The sequence below is a fragment of the Budorcas taxicolor genome, chromosome 1, assembly GCF_023091745.1.
Source record: "Budorcas taxicolor isolate Tak-1 chromosome 1, Takin1.1, whole genome shotgun sequence".
Taxonomy (NCBI): Eukaryota; Metazoa; Chordata; class Mammalia; order Artiodactyla; family Bovidae; genus Budorcas; species Budorcas taxicolor.
The window spans coordinates 71763756-71791570 of NC_068910.1; the positions used below are offsets into that span (position 1 = coordinate 71763756).

At 36.4% G+C, this 27815-nt stretch overlaps 1 protein-coding gene across 1 annotated transcript in view; it reads left to right on the top strand.

The window, feature by feature from the left end:
- The window catches only part of LTN1 (listerin E3 ubiquitin protein ligase 1), a 55106-nt gene that overhangs the window by 8001 nt on the left and 19290 nt on the right, over positions 1 to 27815 (top strand). The window contains exons 5-19 of the mRNA XM_052642763.1: positions 2021 to 2073; positions 2820 to 3000; positions 8211 to 8384; positions 10226 to 10416; positions 11491 to 11626; positions 12491 to 13300; positions 14029 to 14070; positions 16608 to 16797; positions 17445 to 17684; positions 18296 to 18449; positions 19234 to 19378; positions 19828 to 20014; positions 21635 to 21794; positions 22750 to 22854; positions 26406 to 26548. Coding sequence (XP_052498723.1) covers positions 2021 to 2073; positions 2820 to 3000; positions 8211 to 8384; positions 10226 to 10416; positions 11491 to 11626; positions 12491 to 13300; positions 14029 to 14070; positions 16608 to 16797; positions 17445 to 17684; positions 18296 to 18449; positions 19234 to 19378; positions 19828 to 20014; positions 21635 to 21794; positions 22750 to 22854; positions 26406 to 26548 — 2911 coding nt within the window. The remainder of the gene's footprint in view (positions 1 to 2020; positions 2074 to 2819; positions 3001 to 8210; positions 8385 to 10225; positions 10417 to 11490; positions 11627 to 12490; positions 13301 to 14028; positions 14071 to 16607; positions 16798 to 17444; positions 17685 to 18295; positions 18450 to 19233; positions 19379 to 19827; positions 20015 to 21634; positions 21795 to 22749; positions 22855 to 26405; positions 26549 to 27815) is intronic.

Consider the following 27815-nt stretch of genomic DNA (forward strand, 5'->3'; position numbering starts at 1 on the left):
AATATAAAACTAAAAAAACAGTCCATCTAAAAATTAAATCTAAACTTTTTTTCTCCCATATTTTCAAATCAATACATGTATACAGATATATTTCATCCTGATAATCCTTTGTATTAATATACTACAGTTTATTGAACATCTTTCACATTAGAATACATTTGGGGTTTTCCCCCAGTTTTTTATGGTAACGAACACTGCTTCAGTGAACATTTTTGAATAGATCTCTTCATACCCAGTAAGGATGGGAGTTAGCAGAACTTCTAGTAATTCAATATGTTGGGTCAAAGGATAAGGACGTTTAAAATTTTTATAGATATGGATAAATTGCCCTTCAAAAGGCCATCCAAATTTATACTCCCCTTAACAGGTATACATTTCTCCAACACTTGGCCAACACCTTTACCAAATTGATATTGGCCATAGCTTTTGTGACTTCCAGTTTGTGTGTAATACTGTCTTTTTTTCATTTTTTCCCTCATTTGCCATTCCTAGTATATGAACTAGAAAAAGTAAACTCCAGACTTGTTAGTTTTATAGCAAGAAGTAAGAATAAGTGAGCTGTGAGTCCATTGAGGAGAAATGAGATTTTAAAAAAAATCATGCTTTCATTCATTCCCCTATTTAGTACTCTTGTTTAGCACCCGTGTATAATCCTGCTTAAACATCCCCCCTCTCCTTACCTCCCTCCCTCCCTCCTTCCCTTCCTGCCTTCTTTAAATTAATCAGCCTTTCTGTAGTTCCCGTTACCCTTACAAATTGAAATTGCTTCTCTTGGCCTGCAGGATTCTTCACGATCCTTTATTACATACATATCTGATCTTTTCACCCAGCATATCTTTACACAGGGACACATATGCATTCTAGCTCCTTATTTAGATTCTTGGTTCTTCCATTGTTTATTTTTCTGGGGACCAAAGTCCTTTTTTTAGGATGAGGGTTTGTAGCTTTAATCATAGTCTCAAAGGGAGTTCTCTGACCCAACTGTAAGTTAGGAATCATGGGTTTATTTAAAATATCAAGCATAAATGTTATGAGAGTGAAGTGTCATGAGTTTGGACACTTTAAGAGTTTTAGAAAATAAGTTTTGAGACAATTAATTTGGTTCTTCGTAGTTTTTTTTTTCCTTCTTGGCTTTGTCATGAATGGATAACTGATCATTGAATATGTGGATTAGTTGCTGTATTATTTCACCTTCAATTGGCCGTGTCACAGCTATACAGATACCGGTTTGAACTTTCTGCGTTCAGAATCAGTTTATTAGAGAGGAGTAACACAAATGAGATTAAAATGTCATAGTGTCTGGCAGAGGTCTTGGGCTCTGGCTCACGCCACTGGGTCCCATCCCTCTCTGCCATTAGCTGGGGTGTTTGGCCACCAGCGAGTGTGTGTGCCTGCATTTCCTCATCTGTTAAAGTGGGTACTTAACTGAGTTGCTGTGAGGATTCATTTAATTAATGCATGGGATGCAAGGTGGGTGGAAAAGCTCAGTAAATTTAGCGGGCTATTGTTATTGCTGGTAAGACTGATACTGGAGCAGTGGACTTGCTCGAACTCTACCCCAGAAATAAGCAGCCTTCCTCTGCATTTCAGTTGGAACCTTTGGCCTTCCTCTGTGATGGAGCAGGACACAGTGTGTGTTCTTCCCTGTGAGGAGGGAGGTGCTCAAAAAAGTGGGGCAAGGGAAGCAGAGCCTGATCCTGTCCCAGACCTGCTAATCAGGAGTCCTTTCACTTCACTGCTGCGTGCCAAGAGGAATGAAAAAGCAAGAGGACAAGAGTCTTTAGGGAGAAAGTCCTCTTGGCAGAAACTAGAGATGTTTGAAAGAAGTACCCTATCGTTCTTTACCCTAACAGCTGGCAACCTTGGGAATTAGTAAGGGGAAAAAATTGGTGAAATTCAGACCTTTTAGTTTTGCTTCTTTTGTGAGGAAGAGGATTAAGAACTTTTAGGAAAGATGTAGTTTTTACTCTTGTCCCTTCACCATTGACAGTTCAATAAGATCTCAATCCCCCCCCTGTAGGTGCTACAGGATCATCTTATCAAAGAAACACCTGATACCCTCAGTGACCCACAGTAAGTTGTATTGTGTCTATGTGACTCAGGTTAAGTGAAACTCTGTTGTACTCATAGGTAACAAGGGGATAATTTCAATGTGGTGATGTAAAAAGGGATTCTTAAAAAAAAAGAATTCGGAATGTAGAGATGAAGATATTTAATGCAATACTATTTGCCAGGTGCAATTTTAAGTGTTTTTACTTGCAAGTTGTCCCTCTATTTAATTTGAATTATCTGGGAACTCACACATTTGGTTCTTTTACGAAGAGATGTTTTTAGATTTTTTTTTTCCCCCATGTTTGCCTTTTGACAGTCATAGCAGGAATCATTTTAAGGTCTGGATGAAAATAACTGAAGAACTGTGAATAGTTCTATTTAAAGAATACTAAGAAGTTCCATTTGCTTTTTACTGTTGTGTTCTAATTAAGCTATTAAGAGTCTGTAAGGGAAAACAGTCTTAGATGCAGTATTATTTATTCTCCAGAAACATCCAGTTAACTGCTGCTGAGAGTGATGTATACATATACACTTATATCAGGCCACTCCTTTTCAGCTGCTTCAACCTGGTATTATTCAAAAAATATGTGATTAAAATTGTATGTGTATTTGTATTTTGTGTGAGGGTTTGACACAGGGAGAATGAATATAGAAATAAAGTAACTTTGGTAGATATTCAGCAATAAAACATTTAAAATAGAAGTGCTGCATATGTAGCTTGTCTTATCCTCAATCCTTATGTATATTTATTTTCTTTTTACATTAAGAACTGTTCCAGAGGAAGAGAGAGATGCTAAATTCTACCGAGTCGTAACTTGTTCCTTATTGGCATTAAAGAAATTGCTTTGCCTGTTACCTGAGAATGAGCTTGACTCTCTGGAGGAGAAATTTAAGTCTCTTTTATCACAGAATAAGTTTTGGAAGTATGGAAAACACAGTATACCTCAGGTATCTTAAACTTTTGGTTTTAAGACATTTCTCTGATTCCTTTTTTTCCCCTATCTTGTTAGTTTTTATTTATGCTTAATGTTCATTGTTTATGTTTAAAACTCTGCAAACACATTTTTGTGCTGGGACTGAATTGCCTCTCTTACTAGAATGTTAATTGTATTTTCATTTTTTTACTTAGTTATTTGGACCTTAGATGCAGAGTTGAGTCATCGTCTTCCTCTGTTCATGGCACCTTAAAACTTGTATGTGTGTGTGTGTAAGGCTTTTTCATTTAATATGTTTGTTTTTTCCTTCTTGTCTTTCTCCATTCTCCACCTCCACCAGCTGACCATTCTAAATGTGATTAATCTCTGTGCTTTTGCTTGTGTAGTTGTCTCATTGTTTATGATAATTACATTCTGTGACATGCACAAACCCTAAATACTGAAGCATTGCTCTTAGGGTTCCTGTGAGTCTCTGATCACAACAGTTTTGGTAATCAGCCAGTACATTACCTTATTTTATATTTGTCTGTTTAAAGACACCTTAATTAACATATATTGTTAGTTCGCTAACTTTGAACTCCCACACAGCATTCATGCCTGAATGACGTTTATCTAATTTTCTTTGTTAGGCATGTCCCAACCTATGTGTTTTTAATTCACATGAACGATTTCTGTTATATTTCATCTCGTTTATTGCTTTTTACTTAGCAATTTTTTTTTAAAAGTACTGAACTATTTCACATTCCTGTATTTGTATAGTTAGCCCATGGCTTCTCAATGATGGGTAGTATTCACAAGTTTGCATTTGTTCCATTTTATACCTGTTCACTTCCCCAGTGATAGACACCCTGGTTGCCTCGGACTCCCTGCTCCCACAAATAAGGCAGCAGTTAGCATCTTCATTCATGTATCCCTGGATCTGTGAGAATTTCTTTTTCTGAAATCCTCTTAATTTTTGAATTGCTGAGTCAGAGAGTATATACATAGTTAATTTGCTGAAGTAGCATCAGAGTACTCACCTGATGGGCTGCATTGCTCTAGGCTCAACCAGCAATACGTCATGAATACTGTTAATATGTATCTTATATTGTAGCCAGGGCTAGGCATCCTTCAACTTCTTTTTTTTTATCAGTATCAAATGAAGCTGTCTTTAATTTTAATTACTCTGCTAACTGGTGACTTACCATCTCTTCATAAGCTTTTGAAATGTTTGTGTTTCTTCTATAAACTACTTGTTCATATCTTTTTCCCTTTTTTTCCTACTAGAATTCTCTTTTTCTTCTTCTACAGGAGTTCCTTGTGTATTTTCAGTATTAGTCCTTTTGTCACTTACAGGCATTGTAAATTATCTCCCATTCTGTTACCTTTCATGTGTCCTCTCTTATTTATAAATCTTAATTTCGATGTAATCAAAACCACTGGTTTTGCCTTATGAAGTCCTTTCTCACTTAAAAAATTTTTTTAAAATTATTTATTTATTACTTTGTATTTGGCTGGGGGTTTTTTTGGCCATGCCACACAGCTTGTTGGATTTTAGTTCCCCCACCCAGGGATTGAACCTGGGCCCTTGGCAGTGAGGATTTGGAGTCCTAACCACTATACCACCAGGGAGTTCCCTGTATCTGGCTTCCTTTGCTCAGCATAATGTTTTGAAGATTCTTTGTTGTTGCTTGTATCAGTATTTCAAAGTGGTTGTACTGTTTCCACTCTAATCAGCAGTGTATGAGGTATTTAGTTCTATCTCCTTACTTTGATATTGTCTGTTGGTTTAAGTCATTCTCTCAGATGTGGGATCAGGGATCAGCAACTTCCAGCTCATGGATCAAAATCTGGTACAGCTGCCCTGTTTTTGTGAATCGTTTTTGTATTGTTTGTGGCTGCTTTATGTTACCGTGGCAGAGCAAAGTAGTAACAGAGACCGTATGGTTTGCACAGTTTTAAATGTTTCTTTTCTGGCTCTTTAAAGAAAATGTTTGCTGACCTCTGGAGTAGAGACTTTTCATTGTGGTTTTAATTTGCATTTCCCTCAATGTGGGTTAATGTGGAGAAGGCAATGGCACCCTACTCCAGTACTCTTGCCTGGAAAATCCCACGGATGGAGTAGCCTGGTAGGCTGCAGTCCATGGGGTCGCTAGGAGTCAGACACGACTGAGTGACTTCACTTTCACTTTTCACTTTCATGCATTGGAGAAGGAAATGGCAACCCACTCCAGTGTTCTTGCCTGGAGAATCCCAGGGACGGGGGAGCCTGGTGGGCTGCAGTCCATGGGGTCGCTAAGAGTTGGATACGACTGAGTGACTTCACTTTCACACATTGGAGAAGGAAATGGCAACCCACTCCAGTGTGCTTGCCTGGAGAATCCCAGGGACGGGGGAGCCTGGTAGGCTGCTGTCTCTGGGGTCACACAGAGTTGGACACGACTGAAGCGACTTAGCAGTAGCAGCAGGGTTAATGATATTGAACATCTTTTAATGTGCTTATTGGCCATTGTATATCTTTTTTTTTTTTTTTTGGCCATATCATTTGGCAAGTGGGAAAGCAGAACCTTAGTTCTGTAACCAGAGATCAAACCCAGGCCCCTGCAGTGAAAGTGCTGAGTCCTTACCACTGGACTGCCAGGGAATTCCCCCCACCTCCTTTTTTTTTTTTTGAGGTGTCTCTTTAACCCTTTTGCTCATTTTAAATTTAATATGTTGTATCTTTTATACCTAAAATTTCTACTTGATTTTTTATATTGTTTCTTTGATGAAATTTTATACTTAAAGAGCAGTTTTAGGTTCACAGCAAAATTGAGGAAAAAGTGCAGATATTTCAAATATACCTCCTGATCCTCACATACATAGTTTCCCCCATTATCAACATCCCCTTACCAGAGTGAAACTTTTTTTTATTCACAACTGATGACCCTACGTTAATACATCATTATTATCCAGAATTTATATTAGGGTTCATGTTGATGCTGTGTGTTCTGTAGGTTTGGACAGATGTATAATGACATTTATCTCATGTTTTTCCGTTCACTGTTATAGTTTCCTTTACCTTGCTGAGTATAGTTATAATAGCTGCTTTAAAGTCCATGTCTTGATGATAACATCGGGATCATCTTGTGATTGGCATCAGTTAATTATCTTATGCTTTGAGATGGGATCACATTTCCTTGGCTTTTGTATGTTGAGTGATGTTAGATTTTATCTTGGATATAAATATTTAGATTACCACCTGGAATATTATGTTTTGGAGACAGGATTATTTTACATTGCTCCAAAGGGTGTTGATATGTTTGTGTTAGTGGGCAATCAACTTGGTCAGACTCAAACAGCAAACTCAAACTCATGCCTGCAATGGGCATGGTTCAAGTGTCAGCTGTAGATTCGGGCTGTTTAAACTCAGAATGAGGGGGTTGTCTTCTCTCTGTAGTTCCCTGCCACTCTCTTGCCGCCTTGGTTACCCTGGGCTCCTTTCCCTAGTTACTTCAGTTCCTCCACCCAGAAGGATTCAGGCAGCTGTAGCTGCCCCTGTGCCTCTGTGCTGGTGACTGTAGCCACCTTCAGGGCAAAGCTGAACAAAATGGGAACTCAGTATGTGTGGACTGCTTCCTCCAAGTGATGTCACCTCCTCCAAAATGTGTATTTCAGTCCTCAGAGTCCTCAGATAGTTTTTTGGGTCTGGTTCATAGAGTCTGTAGTTGTTCTTTCCAGGAAGATCAGTGTATCAATTTCACTATTTCACTATTCCATATTCTTTTGCCTATTTAAGTTCGGTTTTTGGTCTTTATTTTTGAGTTATGAATGTGCTTTTTTTATCCTGTATACAAGTATGATGTCAGATAAAACATCATGACTGTGTTCTTCTAGTATATAGCTTGCCTTTTCACTTTTTTCATGGTTTCTGTAGAGTAGATGATTTTGAAGTCCTTTTATCAATTTTTTTCTTTTATGCTTCATACTTTTGATGTCTTGAAAGTTACAAAGATTTTTTTAATATTTTCTTCTAGAAGTTTTATAGTTTAGGTCCATTTAGAGTTAATTTTTGTGTAGGCATAAAGGTGAGAGTCAGATTTATTTTTGTATAGGTATCTATTTGTTGAAAGACTACTAACTCCCTGCTTTCCCCCACCCCAGCCCTGTTCTTTGTCAAAATTAAATTGAACATATGTGTGGGATTTTAATTTTGGGCTCTTCTCCCATTACATTTTATGCCTGTCTTTATACCAATACCATACTCTTATTATTGTTTTATGGTAAGTCTTGAAACCCTCCAACTTTGCTCTTCTTTTTCAGAATTCTTTAGGTTATATAAGGCCCTTGGCATCCTGGAATAATATTTTATAATATGCTGCATACTGAATGTGGTTTTTGTTACTACTGTGAATTTATTTTTAATTCCACATTCTGTTTTGTTTCTACTGTTGTATAGGAATGCTGTGCTTTTGTTAATTTTGTATCCAGCAACTCTTGCCTTTGAATTATTTTTTTAATATTTTTATAGCCTATTATTTTGCTATGATTATAGATAGTAACGGGTTACTTCCAGTTCTCCCTGCCCCCCTTTTTCCTCTGTATTTATTATGTCCTCAGTACTATGTTGAATAGAAGTGGTGGTGGCATGATGCTCTTAAACTACGAATTGTGCTCTTATTTATTTGTGTATTTACTTTTAGTTTAGAAATTGTAATTGGTTCTTTTCTAGATCTGCTGTGCTTTTTCTAAGATCCTTTTCCCTTCAAATTTCTTTAAACTTTCGTTTCTTTAAATGTAACAAAGGTTGTTGATAGGAAGTTTGTAACTGACAGATAATTCTAAACTTTAAAGTCTCAGGTCTCTGTGTTATCTTTTGTTTATGCTCATAGTAGCTCATAGTATCTTATTTTTTGTTTGGCTGTATTCAACTTTGTGCTGACTAGTATATTAGTAGGATATGAGTCCCCAAATGAAGGCTTCTGAGACTGGAGAAGACTTCTATTTGCTTGAGCCAAAGAAGAAGAAAGTTGGATTCTTTGTGCCTTCAATTTTGGCTTGGTAAATCCTAATGTCTTTTTAGCCATGTGGTGTCCTTAAGGTTTTTTTTTTTAATGTTAAGATTCTTAAAAAGTTTTTTCCAACCCTTTTAGTTTTATATATGGAAGGTTAGTATAAATAACCTACCTGCCATGGCCATAAATAAAAAAAAATTTTGTCATATCTTTTCTAGACTTTAAGTCAGCTTTCCACTTTTTCTTTCAGATCCGCTCAGCCTATTTTGAGTTGGTTTCTGCTTTGTGCCAGCGTATTCCACAGTTGATGAAAGATGAAGCATCCAAAGTGAGCCCGTCTGTTCTTCTTAGCATCGATGACAGTGACCCTGTTGTATGCCCAGCTCTCTGGGAAGCTGTACTTTATACACTTACAACTGTTGAGGTAAGTTAAGAGAGGTACGTTTAGTATATCCGGAAATACTTATCTTCTTAATTGTATTTTTTTTTTCATATAGTTATTTGACTGCGCTGGGTCTTGGTTGCAGCATGCAGGATCTTTGACCTTTGTTGTGCACGCAGGATCTGCAGTTGCAGTATGTGAGGTCTTTTAGTTGGGATCTTGAGTTGAGGCACGTGAACTCTTAGTTGCCTCTTGTGGGATCTAGTCCCCTGACCAGGGATGGGACCCTGGGTCCTTGGCATTGGGAGCATGGAGTCTTAGCCACTGGACCACCGGGGAAGTTCCTTTAATTGTGTTTTAGAAGCCTTACATACCATGCAAGAGAGCCTATCAGGTTATAATTTTTAAAACTTGCTAGAAAAATGCTTTCTTGGACATCAAATACTTTAATCCAAAACTTGGTATAAATCTTAAACTGACTATAAAATGAAATAGAGTTTTTATTTTACTTTCAGTTCAGTTCAGTTCATTCACTCAGTCGTGTCTGACTCTTTGTGACCCCATGAATTGTAGCATGCCAGGCCTCCCTGTCCATCACCATCTCCCAGAGTTCACGCAGACTCACGGCCATCGAGTCGGTGATGCCATCCAGCCATCTCATCCTCTGTCATCCCCTTTTCCTCCTGCCTCCAATCCCTCCCAGCATCAGACTCTTCCAATGAGTCAGCTCTTCGCATGAGGTGGCCAAAGTACTGGAGTTTCAGCTTTAGCGTCAGTCCTTCCAAAGAAATCCCAGGGCTGATCTCCTTTGGAATGGACTGGTTGGATCTCCTTGCAGGCCGTGGAACTCTCAAGAGTCTTCTCCAACACCACAGTTCAAAAGCATCAATTCTTTGGCGCTCAGCTTTCTTCCCAGTCCAACTCTCACATCCATACATGACCACTGGAAAAACCATAGCCTTGACTAGACGAACTTTTGTTGGCAAAGTAATGTCTCTGCTTTTGAATATACTATCTAGGTTGGTCATTACTTTCCTTCTAAGGAGTAAGCGTCTTTTAATTTCATGGCTGTAATCACCATCTGCAGTGATTTTGGAGCCCCCCAAAATAAAGTCTGACACTGTTTCCACTGTTTCCCCATCTATTTCCCATGAAATGATGGGACCGGATGCCATGATCTTCATTTTCTGAATGTTGAGCTTTAAGCCAACTTTTTCACTCTCCACTTTCACTTTCATCAAGAGGCATTTTAGTTCCTCTTCACTCTCTGCCATAAGGGTGGTGTCATCTGCATATCTGAGGTTAATGATATTTCTCCCGGCAATCTTGATTCCAGCTTGTGCTTCTTCCAGCCCAGCTTTCAGTTTAGTCAGTATCAATTCTTATATGGCTTAATGAAGTCAACATATCTGAATCTTACATTTAAGACTCTAGGAGATAGTGAGGGACGGGGCAGCCTGTTGTGCGACAGTCCATGGGGTCGCAAGAGTTGGACACAACTTAGAGACTAAACAACAACAATAATTGCTGTCACTTTTAGAAAGCAGCTCTTTTAGGAATCTTTGAAGTTAAATAATTATTTTTGATGCATATTGTCCTGGAAGCATGTTGGATACTTGGTTACCATATGTAATAAATTTCTTATAATTTCAAATTTTTAGTTTGTAGTGACAGATTTTTTTACCCCCTTTTGGTAAAATACTTGAATTTTATTTTTGAGAGTCTTTGTGTCTTTTCTCTAGTTTATGATCTCTAATTACCGTTAAAATTTTTTTATTATCATTATAATCTTTTGTATTATAATTTTTTTAAATCTTTTTTTTTCTTTTCTCTATGTTTATGATGTCTAATTACCATTATAATCTTTTTTTTTTTTTTTTAAGGACTGTTGGCTTCATGTAAATGCAAAAAAAAGTGTGTTTCCCAAGCTGTCAGCTGTGGTTCGTGAAGGAGGTCGGGGTCTGGCTACTGTCATATATCCTTATCTTCTGCCCTTCATCAGCAAACTCCCTCAGTCCATTACAGATCCAAAGTTGGATTTCTTCAAGAATTTTCTCACCTCGCTAGTTGCAGGGTAAGGAATTTAAGTTTTGTGTGTGTGTGTGCTTTTAAATAATTTTATTTATAGTTAGTTTTGGCTGTGCTGGGTCTTCACTGCTGCTTAGGCTTCTCTCTGGTTGTGGGGCTCCTCTCTAGTCGTGGTGCATGGGTTTCTTGTTGCAGTGGCTTCTCTCCTTGCGGAGCCTGGGCTCTAGGGAGCGCCACCTTCAGTAGTTGTAGCATGTGGGCTCAGTAGTTGTGGTGTACAAGCTAATTGCTCTGCGACATGTGGGGTCGTCCCGGATCAGGGATCGAACTTGTGTCTCCTGTATTGACAGGTAGATTCTTTACCACTGAGCCACCAGCGAAGCCCCAGGAATTTAAATTCTTGACCTTTAAAGCCGAATAGATTTTTTTTCTTATTTTTATAAATGGACAGAATGACGTAGTTATTGTCATACTTAAATTTCCTCAAATTGTTTTGCTGTTCATTAAACACTTCTAAAGTTTTCAGACGGTTAACAACTGGAATTTTTTTTATGGTGCTTTCAAGTCTGCAGTGATAGACTATAGCAGAAAGTGAGGTTAAAGTATTGTAAGACTGTTTAGGTGGAATAGGCTCTTTGTCAATGACCCTTTTTTTCAGTATATTGATAAATACAAATGCCCAAATGCAGAAAATCAACTGGTGACGGGTTTTCCATTAACTTAAATATAATAGCTCTTTAAACTCACACTTAAAATGTCATTTCGGTGTGTTTATTGAAATTAGTAAAAGATACCCAGTTTTATTAATGATTAAAAAATTTTTTTTCACAACACTCCTATCTTTATTTGGTTAAGTTTTCTCTTTGAAATTTGCAGGTGGGTTCGTTTATCAATAGAAAATAAATGTTATCTTCTGTTGACCTATTTTTGAAAATACGCTTTTTTTCAGTTCTTCAAGTTTATATTCTAGTTGGGCTGTATTTTGATTGGTTGGCCTTAGTTTTTCATTTAAGAATTTTATTTTTTAGAAATCGTTTTCCATGTCTTTAGTTTGGTGTTTTTGAATTGCTTATTTTCTTTTTCATGAAAGAATAAGCCACACGTATCTATTATTTCTTAGGCTATCAACGGAAAGAACCAAAACCAGCTTTTCAGAGTGCTCAGCAGTGATATCTGCTTTTTTTGAATGCTTACGTTTTATAATGCAACAAAACTTAGGGGAGGAAGAGATAGAAGAGATGCTCGTCAATGATCAGGTATTTATATTGTAAAACTCATCAGTGCCTTTGCACACTATGTGTAAAGAATCAAGCTCATTGTGTTTCTGTCATTTTTATTAATTAGCCTTCCTTGTAAAGATTTCATTTTTATGATTTGCAAATTTTTATACAGTAATGTGTATTACTGACACCAGATAAATGAAAATTTCTGTATTGTTAGTTACTAGCATGATCCATAATGTCTAAGGGCTAGTTATTCTCTGGTTTTGCAAACCCTGTTTTAGAGAGTTGAAATGCAAAACAATTTAGAAGATTGTGATTTTCGGTCTTTTGTGTTTTAGTTTAAGTTATATAATAATCATCTTGTTCCCTCTAAAATATGTAGTACATCTGTCCTTTTGTGAATAATTGTGCTTAGCTTTTAGGACTAGTGATAAGAGCGGGTTCTGGAATAAGGTTCCTTAAGGCAGGAAATTAATTACTGTGATTATAGAAGCCCAGTTCTAGTTGATCTCAGATATTTAATTTTCCCTACCTTTGTAATTTAAGAGAAAGCATTTTGAATTCTGTGGGTCCTATATTTCTTTCATATTGGTTCAGAGAAAAGCAAAAAACTTGAGTAAATTCAGAAGATACAAAGAAAACTGTTACTTGTTGATGACCAAGAATCTTGGTCAGTTATATTCATAAAAAGTAATTCACAGGAGAAACAGTGAAATCATTAGGCTCTTTGAATGATGTGAAAATTATTTTCCAGTTCAACTTAACTCTTGTCAGAGTTTGGGGGGAAAATCGTGTTTTTCAGTTATTAAATAAGAAAATTTATAATGCTTTACAAATAAGGTTCAAAGTTTATTTCTCCTGAAAAGTGAACTTTCATATTTCTGCCCTCTCTTTCAGTTAATTCCTTTTATTGATGCAGTTCTCAAAGACCCAAAGTTGCAAGATGGGCAGCTATTTAACCATTTAGCAGAAACTTTAAGTTCCTGGGAAGCCAGAGCCGATTTGGAAAAAGATGATAAAACAGCCCGCAACTTGGAGAAAGTGCTGCTGAATTTCTGGGAAAAACTATCAGAGATCTGTGTTGAGAAAATCAACGAGCCAGAAGCCGATGTTAAGTCTGTTTTGGGTGTTTCTAACCTATTGCAGGTCCTTCAAAAGCCGAAGAGCTCCTTGAAGTTGAATAAAAAAAAAGTTGGTAAGGTTAGATTTGCTGATGAGATGCCTGAAAATAATAAGGAGAATGAAAAATGTGTCTCCTCAGAGGGAGAGAACAGTGAAGGCCCTGAGTTAATGGCTGAACCTTCTGTCTCTCCGAGTTGCTCCAACTGTATATCCCCGCTGAGGAAAAAACCTTTGGAAGACTTAGTCTGTAAATTGGCAGAGATGAGCATTAATTACGTCAATGAACAGAAGTCGGAGCAACATCTCAGGTTTCTTTCCACCCTGCTCAACTCGTTCTCGTCAAGCCAAGTGTTTAAAGTGCTGCTAGGTGATGAAAAACAGAGCACTGTCAGAGGCAAGCCTCTTGAAATAGCCAAACTTGTACAAAAAAATCCCGCGGTACAGTTTCTATACCAGAAAATAACAGGTTGGCTAAATGAAGATCAAAGGAAGGATGCCGGTTTCCTGGTGGACATTCTGTACAGTGCCCTCTGTTGCTGTGATAGTAATGTGGAAAGAAAAGCCATTCTGGATGATCTTATTGAGGTATTTCTGTTCTGTACCTTAAAAAATTTTTTTTATTTATTTTTGGCTGTGCTGGGTCCTCATTGCTGTGCAGACTTTTCTCTAGTTGCGGCGAGTGGGGGCTCCTCTCTAGTGGTGCGCGGGCTTCTCACTGCAGTGGCTTCTCTTGAGGGGCACAGGCTCTAGGCACTTGGGCTTCAGTAGGTGTGGCTCACGGGCCTAATGGTTGTGGCGCCCAGGCTCTAGAGCCCAGGCTGAGTAGTTGTGGGGCAAGGGCTTAGTTGCTCCACGGCATGTGGAATCCTCCTAGGTGGGACGGAACCCATGTCTCCTGCATTGGCAGGTGGATTCTTTACCGCCCAGTCACCTGGGAAGCTCCTGTTCTCTCTAAACTGTAGTGGTTTACACTGGTGCACTGATAACGTGTGAGTAGAATGAGACCCGGATGGGGGTTATTTGGGATCGTTTCTTGACTATGAATGTCAGTTTGCCGACAGTATCTTCTTGATTGGGATTAAGAAGTGTGTGAGACTTCTGGGTCGCTGTCCAGTGAAGAGTAAATATGTTAAGATGACAAAAACTTGGTAATGAAAGGGTAAGTTCTTGCAGTCTTTAAAGTTGGACTCTTTAAAGTTGGACTAGCTAAAAAGCATTTTAGTTTTGTAGTGATTTCACGCTCACTTTACTTGTAAACAGTTTTTCCAGTTACTGTTTGTTCTAGCAGATTGTTTCTCTTTTTCTTCTTTTAGGTGGAGCTGAAGTGGAACTCTGTTCTTCAGATCATTGAAAAGGTACCTTAGAGATACTCTCCTTTTTCTGTATTTATAGATGTAGGGGAAAAAAAACGGCCATATTCATGTACTAGTACGTGATCAGGTGTCTCTGTTAAAGAACTTCCTTATTATTGTAACTTTCTTCTCATAATTTGGGAAGACTTAACGGTGTTCACCTTTCTATAGAATTATTTTTCTGGTTAGGAATATCAGGGAAGAATGAGCAGATTCCTGAAAATCTAATGTTTCTTCCCTAGTGGGTAACAAAGGAAGAGTTAAATGCTTTATCTTTTATCTTAGTTTATATTTTAAGCTAAGGTTTTCTCTGTTACCCTAGTTATTTTTTCATCTGTAGAGATGGATTGAGTGTTTCTAGCTTTAAGTAGAACGCACAAGTAAGTTTGTTTTGCCCTAGAGTACTATACAGGCAAACTAAAGTCTTCCCACTTTTATATACTTGCCATTTGACTAAGGAAAATTGGTGATGAGAATAATAAAAAGAAGTCAAGGAACATAAACAATTTAGAAAATTTTCTAAATGACTTAAGTGTTCTTTCCTAATGAAGTTGTAAATTATATAATGTAACAGTTTTCCAACCAAAGAAATATTATGACTAGTTACCTAAAAGTTTTCCTTTTTTAAAAACATTTTTCCATTATTTTAAAATTTTACATACATAACTCTAGTTTACAAAAATTTTTCTTTTTTCCTGTGTTTTAAAATTACGGTAAAAAGACACATAAACTCTATCATCTTTAACCATTTCTAAGTACAGTTTAGTAGTGTTAGAAGTATTGTGTTAATATTAAGTGAATATTAGAAGTGTTAAAAGTGTTAATATTTACGTTATTGTGCAACTTATCTCTAGTACTTTTTCACCTTGCAACATTGAAACTCTATACCCATTAAGCCAAAACTCCCCATTTCCCCCAACAGTTTATTTTTTACAAAGTAAACACTGAGTATTGATTTACTGTTGTTCAATGAGAGATATAATTTATCCAGCACACCATTTGAATTACTTTATCCATTACCTCTTTCTCTATAGGCAGGCTACATGAAAAGCCAAATTATGATAAAGCTGCTGGAAAAGTCTAAAATCAGAGCAAAAGTAGTTAATAATTTGATGAGAAGGTTGATAGATCTGTGTCCACCTTAGGGAGGTCGCTGCCACATAGTTCAGATATCTCTGTTTGGAAGGCTTCGGCAGGGTTTGGGAGTTCATAGCCAGTGTTTGCCTCTGTACTTCATGCCTAACTAGCTTCGCTATCCTCTGGTCAGATTCTTTCTGTGAAAGTGTTAAAACATTGAGGAGTTGGACTTCAGGTCTTGATGACCTGAGAGACTTTTTATTCAGGAGCTTACTTTCTGGATTCTATAGAATTCCATAGAGAGGTTTTATTTGGTAAGCTATCTTAGGAAAGCCAATATTAGTAGCCATCTAAATTCTAGTTTTTCTTATGTATTTATGCAACTTCATACTTTATGAGCAGAGTCCTAAAGCCAACTTCTTTAAAAACAAACCTGAATTTTGTAACTGGAGAGGACCTTAGAGATTTTCTAAGTTAATGTTCATTTTTTTCATTAAGAAATAGGTCCGGGTTGATTAAGAGCTTTGTATAACGTCATAAAGCCAGAATAGTGATAAAGCTTGGGCTAAAATAAGAGCTCTCGTTACCTACAATATTTTAAATAAGGAGATAAAATAGTTTTTCAGACACTACCCAATCTGCATTTGGATTTTTTTTTTCCAGATTGCTTTGAAATGAACCAGGTTGCAAATTCCTTTCTTCTCAGCCCTTATACCAAAAGAAGCTCTGGGAACATGGATCACCATGCTTTTGGGGGTGGATTTACAGTTTTTTTCCTTGCTTTCCCCACCACCTGAAAATAAACCAGTTGCTGTCAGATATCTGGCTTCAGTAACTATTTCATAAAATTTGGGCAAATAATAAGTCCCATTGTTCATATTGAAGTAATTTCCACTGTTATATGTTAATTATTCTTTAATTTTAACAAAGTTAATGAACAACAATTTAATATTTGTAGAGCATTTTAAAATCTGTCTTTAAAGTTCATCCATTCATTATTCATTGAACATATCTACAGTGTTGATAGCAGGTATCAAAGACAGTCTCTGCTCTCAAGGAACTTACAGTTTCATTGGAAACAAGACATACACAGATGAAACATTATTTGCTCTAGAAATTCAGAGAAAAGCAGTGATGAGTATGGGCTGTTATGGGAGACTTCACAAAGCAGGTGGGATTTATACTGAATATAGTAATGGATGTAATTTTGATAAATAAAAGAGAGAGGGAATATTTATGGTTGGGAAGCTAGCATGAACAAAGCATGGAAGTGTGCATAAGCGAGACTTAGTGGGGAGTAGGGAAGATACCAGCTTTCTTAGCACTTGAGGAGGAGGAGTGGGGGAGAAAGTTGGGTCCATGCTGATGAAGGGAGGTACTAAGGTGTAGGTAATATTTTGGGCAGGTACACTTTGTTTTTTTAATCTTGATCCTAATCTTTACTACAATTTTTATGGTTTTAGGCATGCTCTAGTTCAGATAATCATGCTTTAGTAACACCGTGGCTCAAAGGAGATATCCTTGGAGAGAAATTGGTAACCTTGGCAGAGCATCTTTGTAACAAAGACTTGGAATCCACAGTATCTTCTGAACCTTACTTCTCAGAAAGATGGACTCTTTTAAGCTTGGTGTTATCCCAACATGTTAAAAATGGTAGGTAAAAATATGGCTTGTTTTTTCAGTAGGAAGGGAGTCATTTTTTTTCACCTTTTTGGGGGGATTCCATGTTATTCAGTTAGCATAGTATTAGTTGAGAATAGCAAGATTTAATTCATTCAAATATCTTAATCTTGTAAACACCCTGTTGTTGTTCAGTCTCTCAGTTGTGCCTGGCTCTTTGCAACCCTGTGGACTGCAGCACGCCAGGCTTCCCTGTCCTTCACCATCTCCAGGAGTTTGCTCAAACTCATGTCCATTGAATCAGGGATGCCATCCAACCATCTGTCCTCTGTCGTCCCCTTCTCCTTTGTAACATTTGAGATGTTTAATGCTTTTCGTTTTATATTTTAAAGGGATTTGAATTTAACTGTTCACTCTAATTTTGTCTTTTTTCCTTAATTTAAAACTTTTTTATATGAAGGCTTTTATGTGTGACAGAACTGATTGATTTATTGATGTAATTTTCTTCTAATACATAAACACCCTGATTTTTAAAAAACACATGGAGAGACAAGGTGGAATGTTAACCCAAAGTGAAGTATTAAAATACACCGATTGAAAAAGGAAAAACAAAGATTGAAAAAAAGAAAATTCACTGTTAATATTATTTATATTTTGTCTGTCTGAATTTTTTTCTCTAGATTACTTGATTGGAGAAGTTTATGTTGAAAGAATTATTGTTAAACTTCATGAAACTTTATCCAAAGCAAAGAAATTGTCAGAAGCTGAAAATAATGACTCATCAGTGTCTTTTATCTGTGATGTGGCCTATAACTATTTCAGCTCAGCGAAAGGATGCTTGCTAATGCCATCATCTGAAGATTTATTATTAACTCTCTTTCAGTTATGTGCTGAGAGCAAAGAAAAAACACATTTGCCAGGTAATAGCCTACTGCTCAAATGTTTTGTTGGGATTCTCCGGCTCTGACCTTCATAGTGTAAGTGCCCAGGCTTTATTAATTGAATCATAATGTGTTTGCGAGTTGAAAGCATTTCAAGTAAAGGGCTACAAATCTTAAAACACTTTGAGCTTTAGAAACCCAGTTTCCAAACCAAGATGAATGTAGACCTTTTGTCTCAAGTTCTGACTTGATGTTGAGTGAACCGTTTAGAAGCAGCTGTGATAGATGAATTAGTCCTAACCCCTTCATTCAGTATCTCTGGCAAGTTGCTAATTTCTTGATGCCTCAGTTTCCATATTCATAAAGGGATATATTAATATCTCAGTCTCTTAATAGTTACAAACATTCAATCTTGGTATATATTAGAATGAAATTGAGATTCTTACCATTTTTACATTTGTATGGCATGAACTAGCTTGTATCACATATTTATGACATAGTTATTTTGTTTTGGCAAGCAAATAATAGTTTTATGTTTTCTTAATGATACCTTAAAAATCTCAGGTCTACAGTGAGTGCTTTAAAGCATTTTGTATTGCTGATAGTTAGTTTAGAGGGACTACAAATTACTGTTGACATCTTGATTTTAGACTTTATCATCAGTAAACTAAAAAATACTTGGCTCTCTGGTGTGAATTTATTGGTTCATCGAACTGGCGACACATTTAAACAGAGCACTTTCCTACGTTTATCTGCTCTGTGGCTGAAGAACCAAGTTCAGTTTTCGACTTTGGATGTCACAAGGTAACCTTTTTCTGATGCTCCGTTGCAGAGATTCTCTTTCATAACTGATCATTGTCCTTAAATAAGTTTTCATGATTAGTGTGAGTGCCTGTGAAAAATGACTTGTTATGTAAGAAACCTACAGGATTCTAAGAGAAGATCCAAATAGGTTTTTCCAAAAGGATTTTGTTTTAATGAACATGCGTTTGAACTCAGGTTGTTGAAGAATGATTTATTTTCGCTTCCCTGCTGAACTCCTGACTATGGTCACTGATGTGATAGGTTTCTGTCCTGGTCTTGCACTGGTGTGGGCTGTGACTCTGTAACTTCTCATGGCCACCACAGACAGTGACTGTCCTTCATTGTTGGTTTCTTGGGGGGGAATCTGATAGACACTGTTGTAAGTGGTTGAAATTGCAGATGTTTTTCACATCTCGTACTTAAATCCACAAATATATAAAAAAATGAAAACTAAGAGAACACGTCCAGAGCTGCCATGGTTGGGTTAAATCTTTCTCTGAGTGTCATGCTCTTTTCATGAAATGAAGCAGCTGAATACCTCTGAAATGAGGTATTTCAGAAATACCTGATCTAAAATAGGTCTCCTTCATTCTGAAATAGAAACAGCACTTAATTTCAAATTATGAATGTTGGATGAAATCCCCTATTCGATTGTGTGTCAATCACGAGAGGAGGGTGGAGGTGTCACTTACCTTTATTTTCATTTGTCTTTTTGCTCAGGTAAACTGTTACCTGATTGGTTGTAGCATAACTACAGCAGTTAAGTTCCTTGCTTTATTTTCAGTCTTCAGGTGCTCTTGTCTGCTGTTGATGATTTGCTAAATGTGCTTCTAGAGAGTAAAGATGCCAATCTCCTGGGAGCTTATATTGGAAGTGTAATGCCAGACAACAGCGAATGGGAAAAAATGAGACAGTCTCTTCCCGTTCAGGTGTGTTTGATATTGGAGAGTGCTCATATCATTCTGAAGTTTGTATTTCATACAGGTTTAAATATTTTAATTGTATTCTGGGAAGGAAAAAATGTAAATGAAATATGTATCTTACTTTCCCTTTCTGCCTTGGAATGCTCATATATTGGATATTTGATATTTACAAGACAGCAGTTGACATGACAGTTGACAGTGAACAGGACATAGTTCTGTCCTGAAGGTACCCTAAAATACATGTTGGTAATTTCTGCTACTAGAAACCGAATTTCTAGGCTTCTGTGCTTTTACTAGTAAACTAACAATAGCTTCCTTTTTGAAATTATTCTAAGAACATTTTGAAGATAGTCTACTAACTTCATCATTGTTCCCTGCCTTAATTGTGTAGGTAGTAAATAATTTAGACTGTCGAATGATATTGTATATAATTTAATGCTTTTTTTTTTTCACAGTGGTTGCATAGGCCTCTTTTAGAAGGAAGATTGAGTTTGAATTATGAGGGTTTCAAAACAGATTTTAAAGAGCAAGATACAAAGAAACTTCCCAGCCATTTGTGTACTTCAGCATTATTGAGCAAAATGATATTAGTTGCACTGAAAAAGGAAACAGCCCTAGAAAATAATGAACTTGAGAAAATAAGTAAGTAATTATATATGAGCATTCAGATAAATACATATAAGTCTTGAACTAGTTAAAATTAAATTAATTAAAATCTTGAATTTAAAATTAATTAAAATTTTGAAATAATTTTGATTATACTTTAAGTTTTTAAAGAATGAAAAATCTCCAGCTCCTTTTAATTATTTTAGTGATGAGAAATTGAGGCCTCTCAAGAGATGAACGTTAAATTGCAAATCAGATGGAATCATACCAAAAAATCTTGCTATAGTCTTGTTATCAGTAGAGCAGAATTTGGTGGCTCAGTCGGTACAGAATCCGCCTGCAATACGGGAGATCCAGGTTCGATCTGTGGGTGGGGAAGATCCCCTAGAGAAGGAAATGGCAACCCCCTCCAGAATTCTTTCCTGGAAAATCCCATGGACAGAGGAGCCTGGCAGGCTGCAGCCCATGGGGTCGCAAAGAGTCGGACACGACTGAGCGAGTAAACCACCACCACAGTTACTTTAGCTGGCATGACGTCAATAAAAGCAGGCCCTGTAGCACATAACCCTGAGGAAAATGGTTAATCAAGTCTTGTGTTTCATCAGGGATTCTGAATTTTCAATTAATTTTTTTTTCAGTTAATTTTTGGATCAGTCCTTTTGTATAGGGCTATAATTTTTTCCCTGGCAAGTGGTCATTCAGATGTTGAATTTCAAAAAGATTTGGAAAATCCCTCCCGTTCTAGGAAATGGTATAGCATTGTAGGTAACCATGTGACCTGTACAAAATAGTTTGAAAGGTGGAGGACTTGAATAATTCCTGTGTCAGGCTTGGTTGTAAGCCCTCAGTGGAGTATGGTTCCTAGCAGAAGAGAATATATGCCTGTGAAAGAAAGCTGGAAACACCTCTTACGGTGAGCCAGCTCCACCTGCAGTTAAGATCAAGGAGCTTAGCCTGCTGTTTACTTTACTCAGTGAATTTGTCCAAAAACAACACTGGGAATTAGGGTAATAATTTTTGTTGTTTTTCTTAACCTGGAGCTTTCAAGGGACGGGGTTAGATTTTGAACCAGGTTTCAAGTCTCTCGACTCTAAAATCCATACCTGGAGAGTTGTGACTGATTATGTATTAAGAACCCGTGGTATGGCCAGATTTCGTGAGACTAAGTCATTCTCTCAACAGTCCCCTGAGGTAGATTTATCGTATCCTGGTTGATAACAGTGTATGCAGCTCTTTTGAATCCAGACTGGTCTGTCACCGAGGCCCTTTCCTGTGTACTGGGTCCTGCTCTCTTCCTTAACACATTGACTTGAACTTCTCAGGTCTTGGGTCCCTTAGTTGTTTATCCTGGATGCAGCTTCTTACCATTCGTGGCAAAAACAGTAGGAAGATTCTTCTGGCATCTCTGATAACTTCGGTTCCTGTCACTTTCTTAACTCAGCAGAAAAGGGACCAAGTCAGGTTTGGGAGAGGAGTGGTATTTTGTATCTGATACGCTCAGTTTTCATTATATTTGTATATCAAGGAGCTGGAAATAAGTTCATAGATATTTTAGAATTGGTGGGCACAGCGGTGTTAGAGAATGGGAGACAAGTGAGGGCAACTGGAAGTGCTGTTCACAGAGTGCACCCGATAATGTGCTGTCCATTCTGTTAGTTGCAGAACTGCTCTATTCATTGCAGTGGTATGAAGAATTAGACAATCCGCCTGTTTTCCTAGCTGGATTTTGTGAAATGCTTCAGAAAATGAATATCACGTATGATAACTTATGTGGACTTGGTAATACTTCCGGCCTTCTGCAGCTGTTATTTGACAGGTGGGAACCTTTTTTCAATTTCTATTTCATGACTGTTTTGCTAGTTTATGGTTTTGTGTCTGTAAAATGTAAGCCCACTTCATGCTAATCTTTGAATCAGAGGGTTGTGCTAAATTAATCCTAGTCATTAACGATAAATACTTTATGGGTACTAAGTATTTGATTTCTTCTTCTGTGGAGATATTTGTACTTTGCCTGTGTTATTAAATCCATGAATATGATGCAAGGGGCAGATGACAGTGGAAGAGAGAGAGTCCTGTAGAAGTTGTTTTAATTTGTCATATGTGACCCATCCTTCCACTTAAAATTTCCAAGGTAAAATTTAGCCCGTTATCTTGTATGTTATTTATTGCAGGTATGTCTTAATATCATAACCACAAAACCCTTGCCCCTTAATGAGGAAATAGGTGTGAAAACAGAGTCGTTGTAGAGGTTATAGTGGTCTGATGTTTAGCTGGTTGAAATTGTCCTGTTGAACTGCTTTCTCCTGAAGAGTTTTACATTTGCCTATAGTATTTTTTGTATGCTTTGCAGTATCAGAGGCCTCAGACTGAACAGGTCTTCCTCTCGAGTCCCCGTCCACTTACTTGACTCGCAGAACTTTCCTCAGTTAATACCCTCCTTGGTTCCTCAGCTTCACTAATCCTTGGTCTCCTCTGGGTCTTCTCTGTCCTCTTTCCGGCTGCAGCTTCTGATCCTCCAGCTTAATCCTTAAGATCCTTTTCCCTTTTGGGACTAAGGGGCTTTGAGAATGCCTTGATGAGAGCTCAGTAAAGGAGTTTCAGAAGCCTAAGTTGCCAGTCCTTTTGGTAACAGCAGTTATTTACGTGCAAAAGTACTGTGTGAATTTATACCCTGCAAGGTGTTTTATTTAGTTCTGTAAAAGGTATCCAGGTAAGCAAGTGTTTCAGAACATTAAGTATACTTTCAAAACAGAATTTTTTTTCTTTTTTAGATCCAGGAAAAACGGCACCCTTTGGTCTCTCATTATTGCTAAATTGATCCTTTCCCGAAGTGTTTCATCTGATGAAGTAAAACAGCATTATAAGAGAAAAGAAGGGTATTTTTATTTGAAATACTTTTACTTTGAAATTTATTATGATTGGTCACTCTGGCAACCCTTGACTAACTGTGTAATGAATCAGGAAAACAGGTTTAGGACATGAGGAAATTAAATGAAAGAATATGAGACTTAAAGAGTGTAAAACAGTTCCAGTCATTTTAGGTTGAGGACCCATACTTTTTTAAGAGGTGTTTTTAACCTTATAACATTTTGTTGAAGAATTTTGTATGTGCTTTAAATAATTAGCATTTGATAAGCTTATTCTCTTTTACCCAGAAATCTCTCGGGTAGAATCTTTTTTCCTCTCTCTAACATCCTTCTATCCCTTTATTTGCTAAATGGAAATAATAAGAAAGTTACTTACTCTTCAAAATAAGGATCATCCCACTGAAGTGAATTCTAAAAAGACAATAAATATATTCCTTAAGGCAAAGAAATAGATAGTGAGGTTGGACATACTACAGATTTACTAGAGTTGATTATATTAGGGAAGCTGAGCATTCAGATTTAACACTTACCTGAAATTTACCAAGAGCCATTTTGAATTTACAGATTTATCAAGAAGAATTTCGAAATTATATATATGTGTATATATACATATGTGTGGGTGTATATATATGTTCTGGCACAGTAAAATTGTAAGCTAAATTTTGATTTTTAAGTCTTAATTTTTTTTAAATTTACTGTTTTGAGTTCAGTTAATGTGGATTGTAGGTTTACGTGCAATTATAAGAAACACAAAGAAGTTCTATGTACCTTTTACTTAGTTTCTTCCAAATGGTCCCATTGGATAACTTTTGTACAATTTCACAACCAAGAAATGACATTGATATAGTTCATTGACTGAATTAACTTGCATCCACGTATATACTCTGTAGATCACATGTTACTGCCACATTCCAAGACACAGAATAGTTGTATCATAAGGATACCTTGTGGTACGCTTTCTTGCCACAGCCACCTGCCCTCCTGCCTTTCTCTTCCTCTCTGGCAACCAGTAAATCTATTCTTTCTATAATTTTTACCATTTTAGGAATGTTATATAAATGGAATCATACAGCATATGATCCTTTCATATTAACTTTTTTTATTCAGCATAATTAAAAAAATTTTTTCTGTTTACATGAGTCATAGAGAATTAACTAAAGAACTGCTAGAACTAATTACAAGTGAGATGGATATATACTTGACATACAAAAGTCAGTATCTTTTTTATCATCAGTAATAATCAATTTAAAAATGGCATAGGAAAAAAGAGATTCTTTTCAAATTGACAACAAAACTGTAAATACTTTGAAATAAATTTAACAAAAATTTGAATTGTAAAACTTAAAGATCACAAAACAAAGTGAGAAGATAAATTGTAAAAATTGTTGTATCTAATTTCAGTGTAATGATAGTCAAAATTTCAGCAGCAGTTTTTGAAAAATTTCACAAACTCTTCTAAACATGGTATGCATTTAAAGGAAAAAATGCTCAAGAATAGCTAGGAAATTTATGAAACAGAAAAATGAAAAGGACTTGCCCTACCAACACAGTGATTAAGCAGTATGAAATTGGTGAATAGATATATCCTTGGATCAAAGTATGGAGTCCAAAGACCAATGCACACATAAATGAAAATTTAGTTTTTGATACAGGTGGTCTTTCAGATCAATGAGATAGGAAAATTGGATTTACATTTGAAAAAAAAAAGTAAGACCCACTCCCTTACGTTATACATGAAAGTAAGGTCCAGATGAAAATTAAATGTAATGAACAGATCTATAAATGTATTTGGGAAAATAAGAAACTGTATAGTCTTGGCACAGGGAAGATCTTAAGCATAGCACAAACCCAGAATCCATAGAAGAAACAGTAGATACCTGACTTTGTAAAAGCAAAAACCTTTATGTCCATCAACAGATGAATGGATAAACAAAAATGTATGCATTATAATGAAGTATTATTCTCCCTTAAAAAGGAAGGAAATTTTGACATACTAAAATGTAGATGAACCTGGAGGACATTATGCTAAGTGAAATAAAGCAGTCATGAAAAGACAAATACTGTATGATTCCACTTATATGAGGTACTTAGGCATATTCATAGAAACAGAAAGTTGAATGGTGGTTGTCAGGGGCTGAATGGAAGGAAGATGGGGAGTTCTTATTAATGGACAGAGTTTCAGTTTTGTAAAATGAAAAAGTTATGGAGGTTGGTTGCACAACAGTGTGAATGGACTTAACATCACTGAACTGTACACTTAAAAATAGTTAATCTGCGGGACTTCCCTGATGGTCCAGTGGTTAAGACTCCATGCTTCCAATGCAGGAGGCGTGTGTTCTACCCCTGGTCAGGGAACTATGACCCCTCATGCTGCACGGTATGACCAAAAAAAATTTTTTTTAATTAAAATAATATGGTAAATTTTACATAATTTTACATAGTTTACCACAGTTAAAAAAGAAAACTTCTGTATGATAAAAATACAGTATGAAGGATAGGTGACAAAATAGAGGAAAATACTTGTTAATTAATAAAGAATATTCATAATATAAGTAGCTTCTAGTAATTAAACTATTCAAACTGAAGAATGTGTCAAGGACTTGAACAGGTAATTCATAGATGACACAGTCAAAGGTAATTCGTTTATGAAATGTGGACTGGGAAAGGATTTGCTTTGTTAATAATGACAAATATAAAGGAGTATATATTTTATCTGCCTTATTGCTAGGAATTAAAAAGAATTAATAGGTGTGGAGCAGAAAAGTCAGACTTGTACATTTTTGGTGAAAATGTGAATTGATTATTCTTCTTTGAAGAAAAACTTGAAATTAGCAAAATATAATACTTGCAGATCCTTTGATTTTGAAGTTCTATGTCCAGGAATCTAGCCTAAAGAGGTGTTTGCACATACACAGAATAGTACTTGTTCAAGGACAATTATTATAGTGTTATTTGTAAAGAGCAAAAATCTGATGGAAAAAACCTAAATGTTCACTAATAGAAAAATAGTTAAATTATGATTGTATGAAATGTTTTGGTTTTGGTTTTTATTTAGATATGTAGTTTTAAAATAGAATACTTTGTACCTCTATGTTCTGCTGTAAAGTGGTCTAGAAAGTATATAAGTGTCAGGTAATATAAAATTTAGATACATAAAACCCAAGTATGTATATGCATATATATGAGTATCAGTTCATATGAGCAATATGTCACTGGTCCTCTTTAAATTGAATTAATTGGCTCTTAATGACAGCATAATCATGTACTGTTTGTATAATTTAAAAAAATCATCCTTGGGGAAAGTTATATATGCTTATTTTTTGAAAATCAGAAACATGTAAGAAAGAGAAGCAGAAAAAAATAATTGTCCACAGTTTCATCAAAGAGAATCAGCAAGTGTCAACCTCTTTCAGAGTTTCTTTTATTCTTTTTCTATTCAGTTATTTTATATTGTGGAAATTTTAGTCTTTTTAAATTGTATGAATAAGAGGAATTTTCTGAAATAACTAAATATTTAGGATAAATATAATTCACACCTTTTTTCTCCCCTGTTTAAACAGTTTTTTTCCACTAACAGAAGGTAATATGCATACTATTCAAAGTCTCTGTCCATTTTTGTCAAAAGAAGACAAGAAAGAATTCATTGCTGAGTGTATACCTGCCCTTTTGGCCTGGACCAAGGAAAATGTTTGCCATATTAATGGTTAGTTACTTGGTAATAAATATTTCATTAATTTAATTATTGCTTGAGATGAAAGAAGTGTTTCTTAACATCTAAATCCAAATCTGACAGAGATAAATTATAGCTACTTTTTTTCCTAGTTAATATACTTGTTACGTTAACAAGTTGACTCAATAGGGTAAGTGTCATTCATTGGAGAGTGACTGTTACTTTGCAGTATGGAAATACTGTAGCCTAAGGGAAGGTGTATAACCACAGGTACCCTCTAATCATTTCTGTACTGTGTGTAGCTCTTCTTAGCTATACATCATTTCCCCCCTAGTCAACCGACGAGTGAACTTACGAAAGTAAAAGAGGAAACAGCTTTTGTTATGTTTTAAACTTTTCAGACATTCTGTACTCTTGTTAGTTCCTTTGCTTGCTAATTTAACAAGCACTTATTGAGCCCTGACCATGTGGCAGTCTCTTTTGTAGAGAAGGTAGATATAAAGTTATATGACTACTGATATAGCAAAAAGATATCTTATGTGCAGAAGTGCATAAAAAGATTTTCCACTTTCCTTTGAGATAGCAGTGGCTATTTCACAAAAAGAAATATTTTAGTAGTGGTAAAAGGTACTTTTCCTTATAGTTAGAGAAAGGCATTCTAGGTACACAGAAACTAGAAGAGTGCAGGTAGCTTCATGTTGGTTGGATTTAAGGTAGAAAGTTGGGACAAAGAGTATTAGGGTGCACAAGAATATGGATCTTGAGAATGGCAGGGCACAGATCATAAAGGCCTTATTTTGTCAGTTAAGGAGTTTGGACTTTAAGCGATAGGAGGTAAGGAACTAGTGGCCCAAATTAGGTAGGAAAGTAGTCAGACTATCATATTCACATTAGAAGGATTATCTTGACAGCTGTGTGAAGGGTGGATATGGGAGAAGAGAGGAATTAGGGGTAGGAGACTATATAGATAGAGAGCCATTCGAATAATCAAAATGAGAGATAAGAAAGAACTCTTGGGTCTAGGCACAGATGGAAGAGTGGAGATGGAATTGAGAGAGGTAGGAAGTAGAATCGCTGGGGTTCTGTGGTTATATTTCTGGATTGGGCAGATGGAAGTACCATGAGGCCTTATAGGAAACCCTGCCCGGAGACTTCCGAGCTGGACGGAAGGTGGCGAAGGAGTGTACAGGGAGATGATGTTAAGGTTTGGACACATGAGATTACGATTAAGGTGGCTATGGAACAAGTACTCAAATGGGGATTGTCAGTAAGCAGTAGGCTGTTGGCTAGATGGAAATAC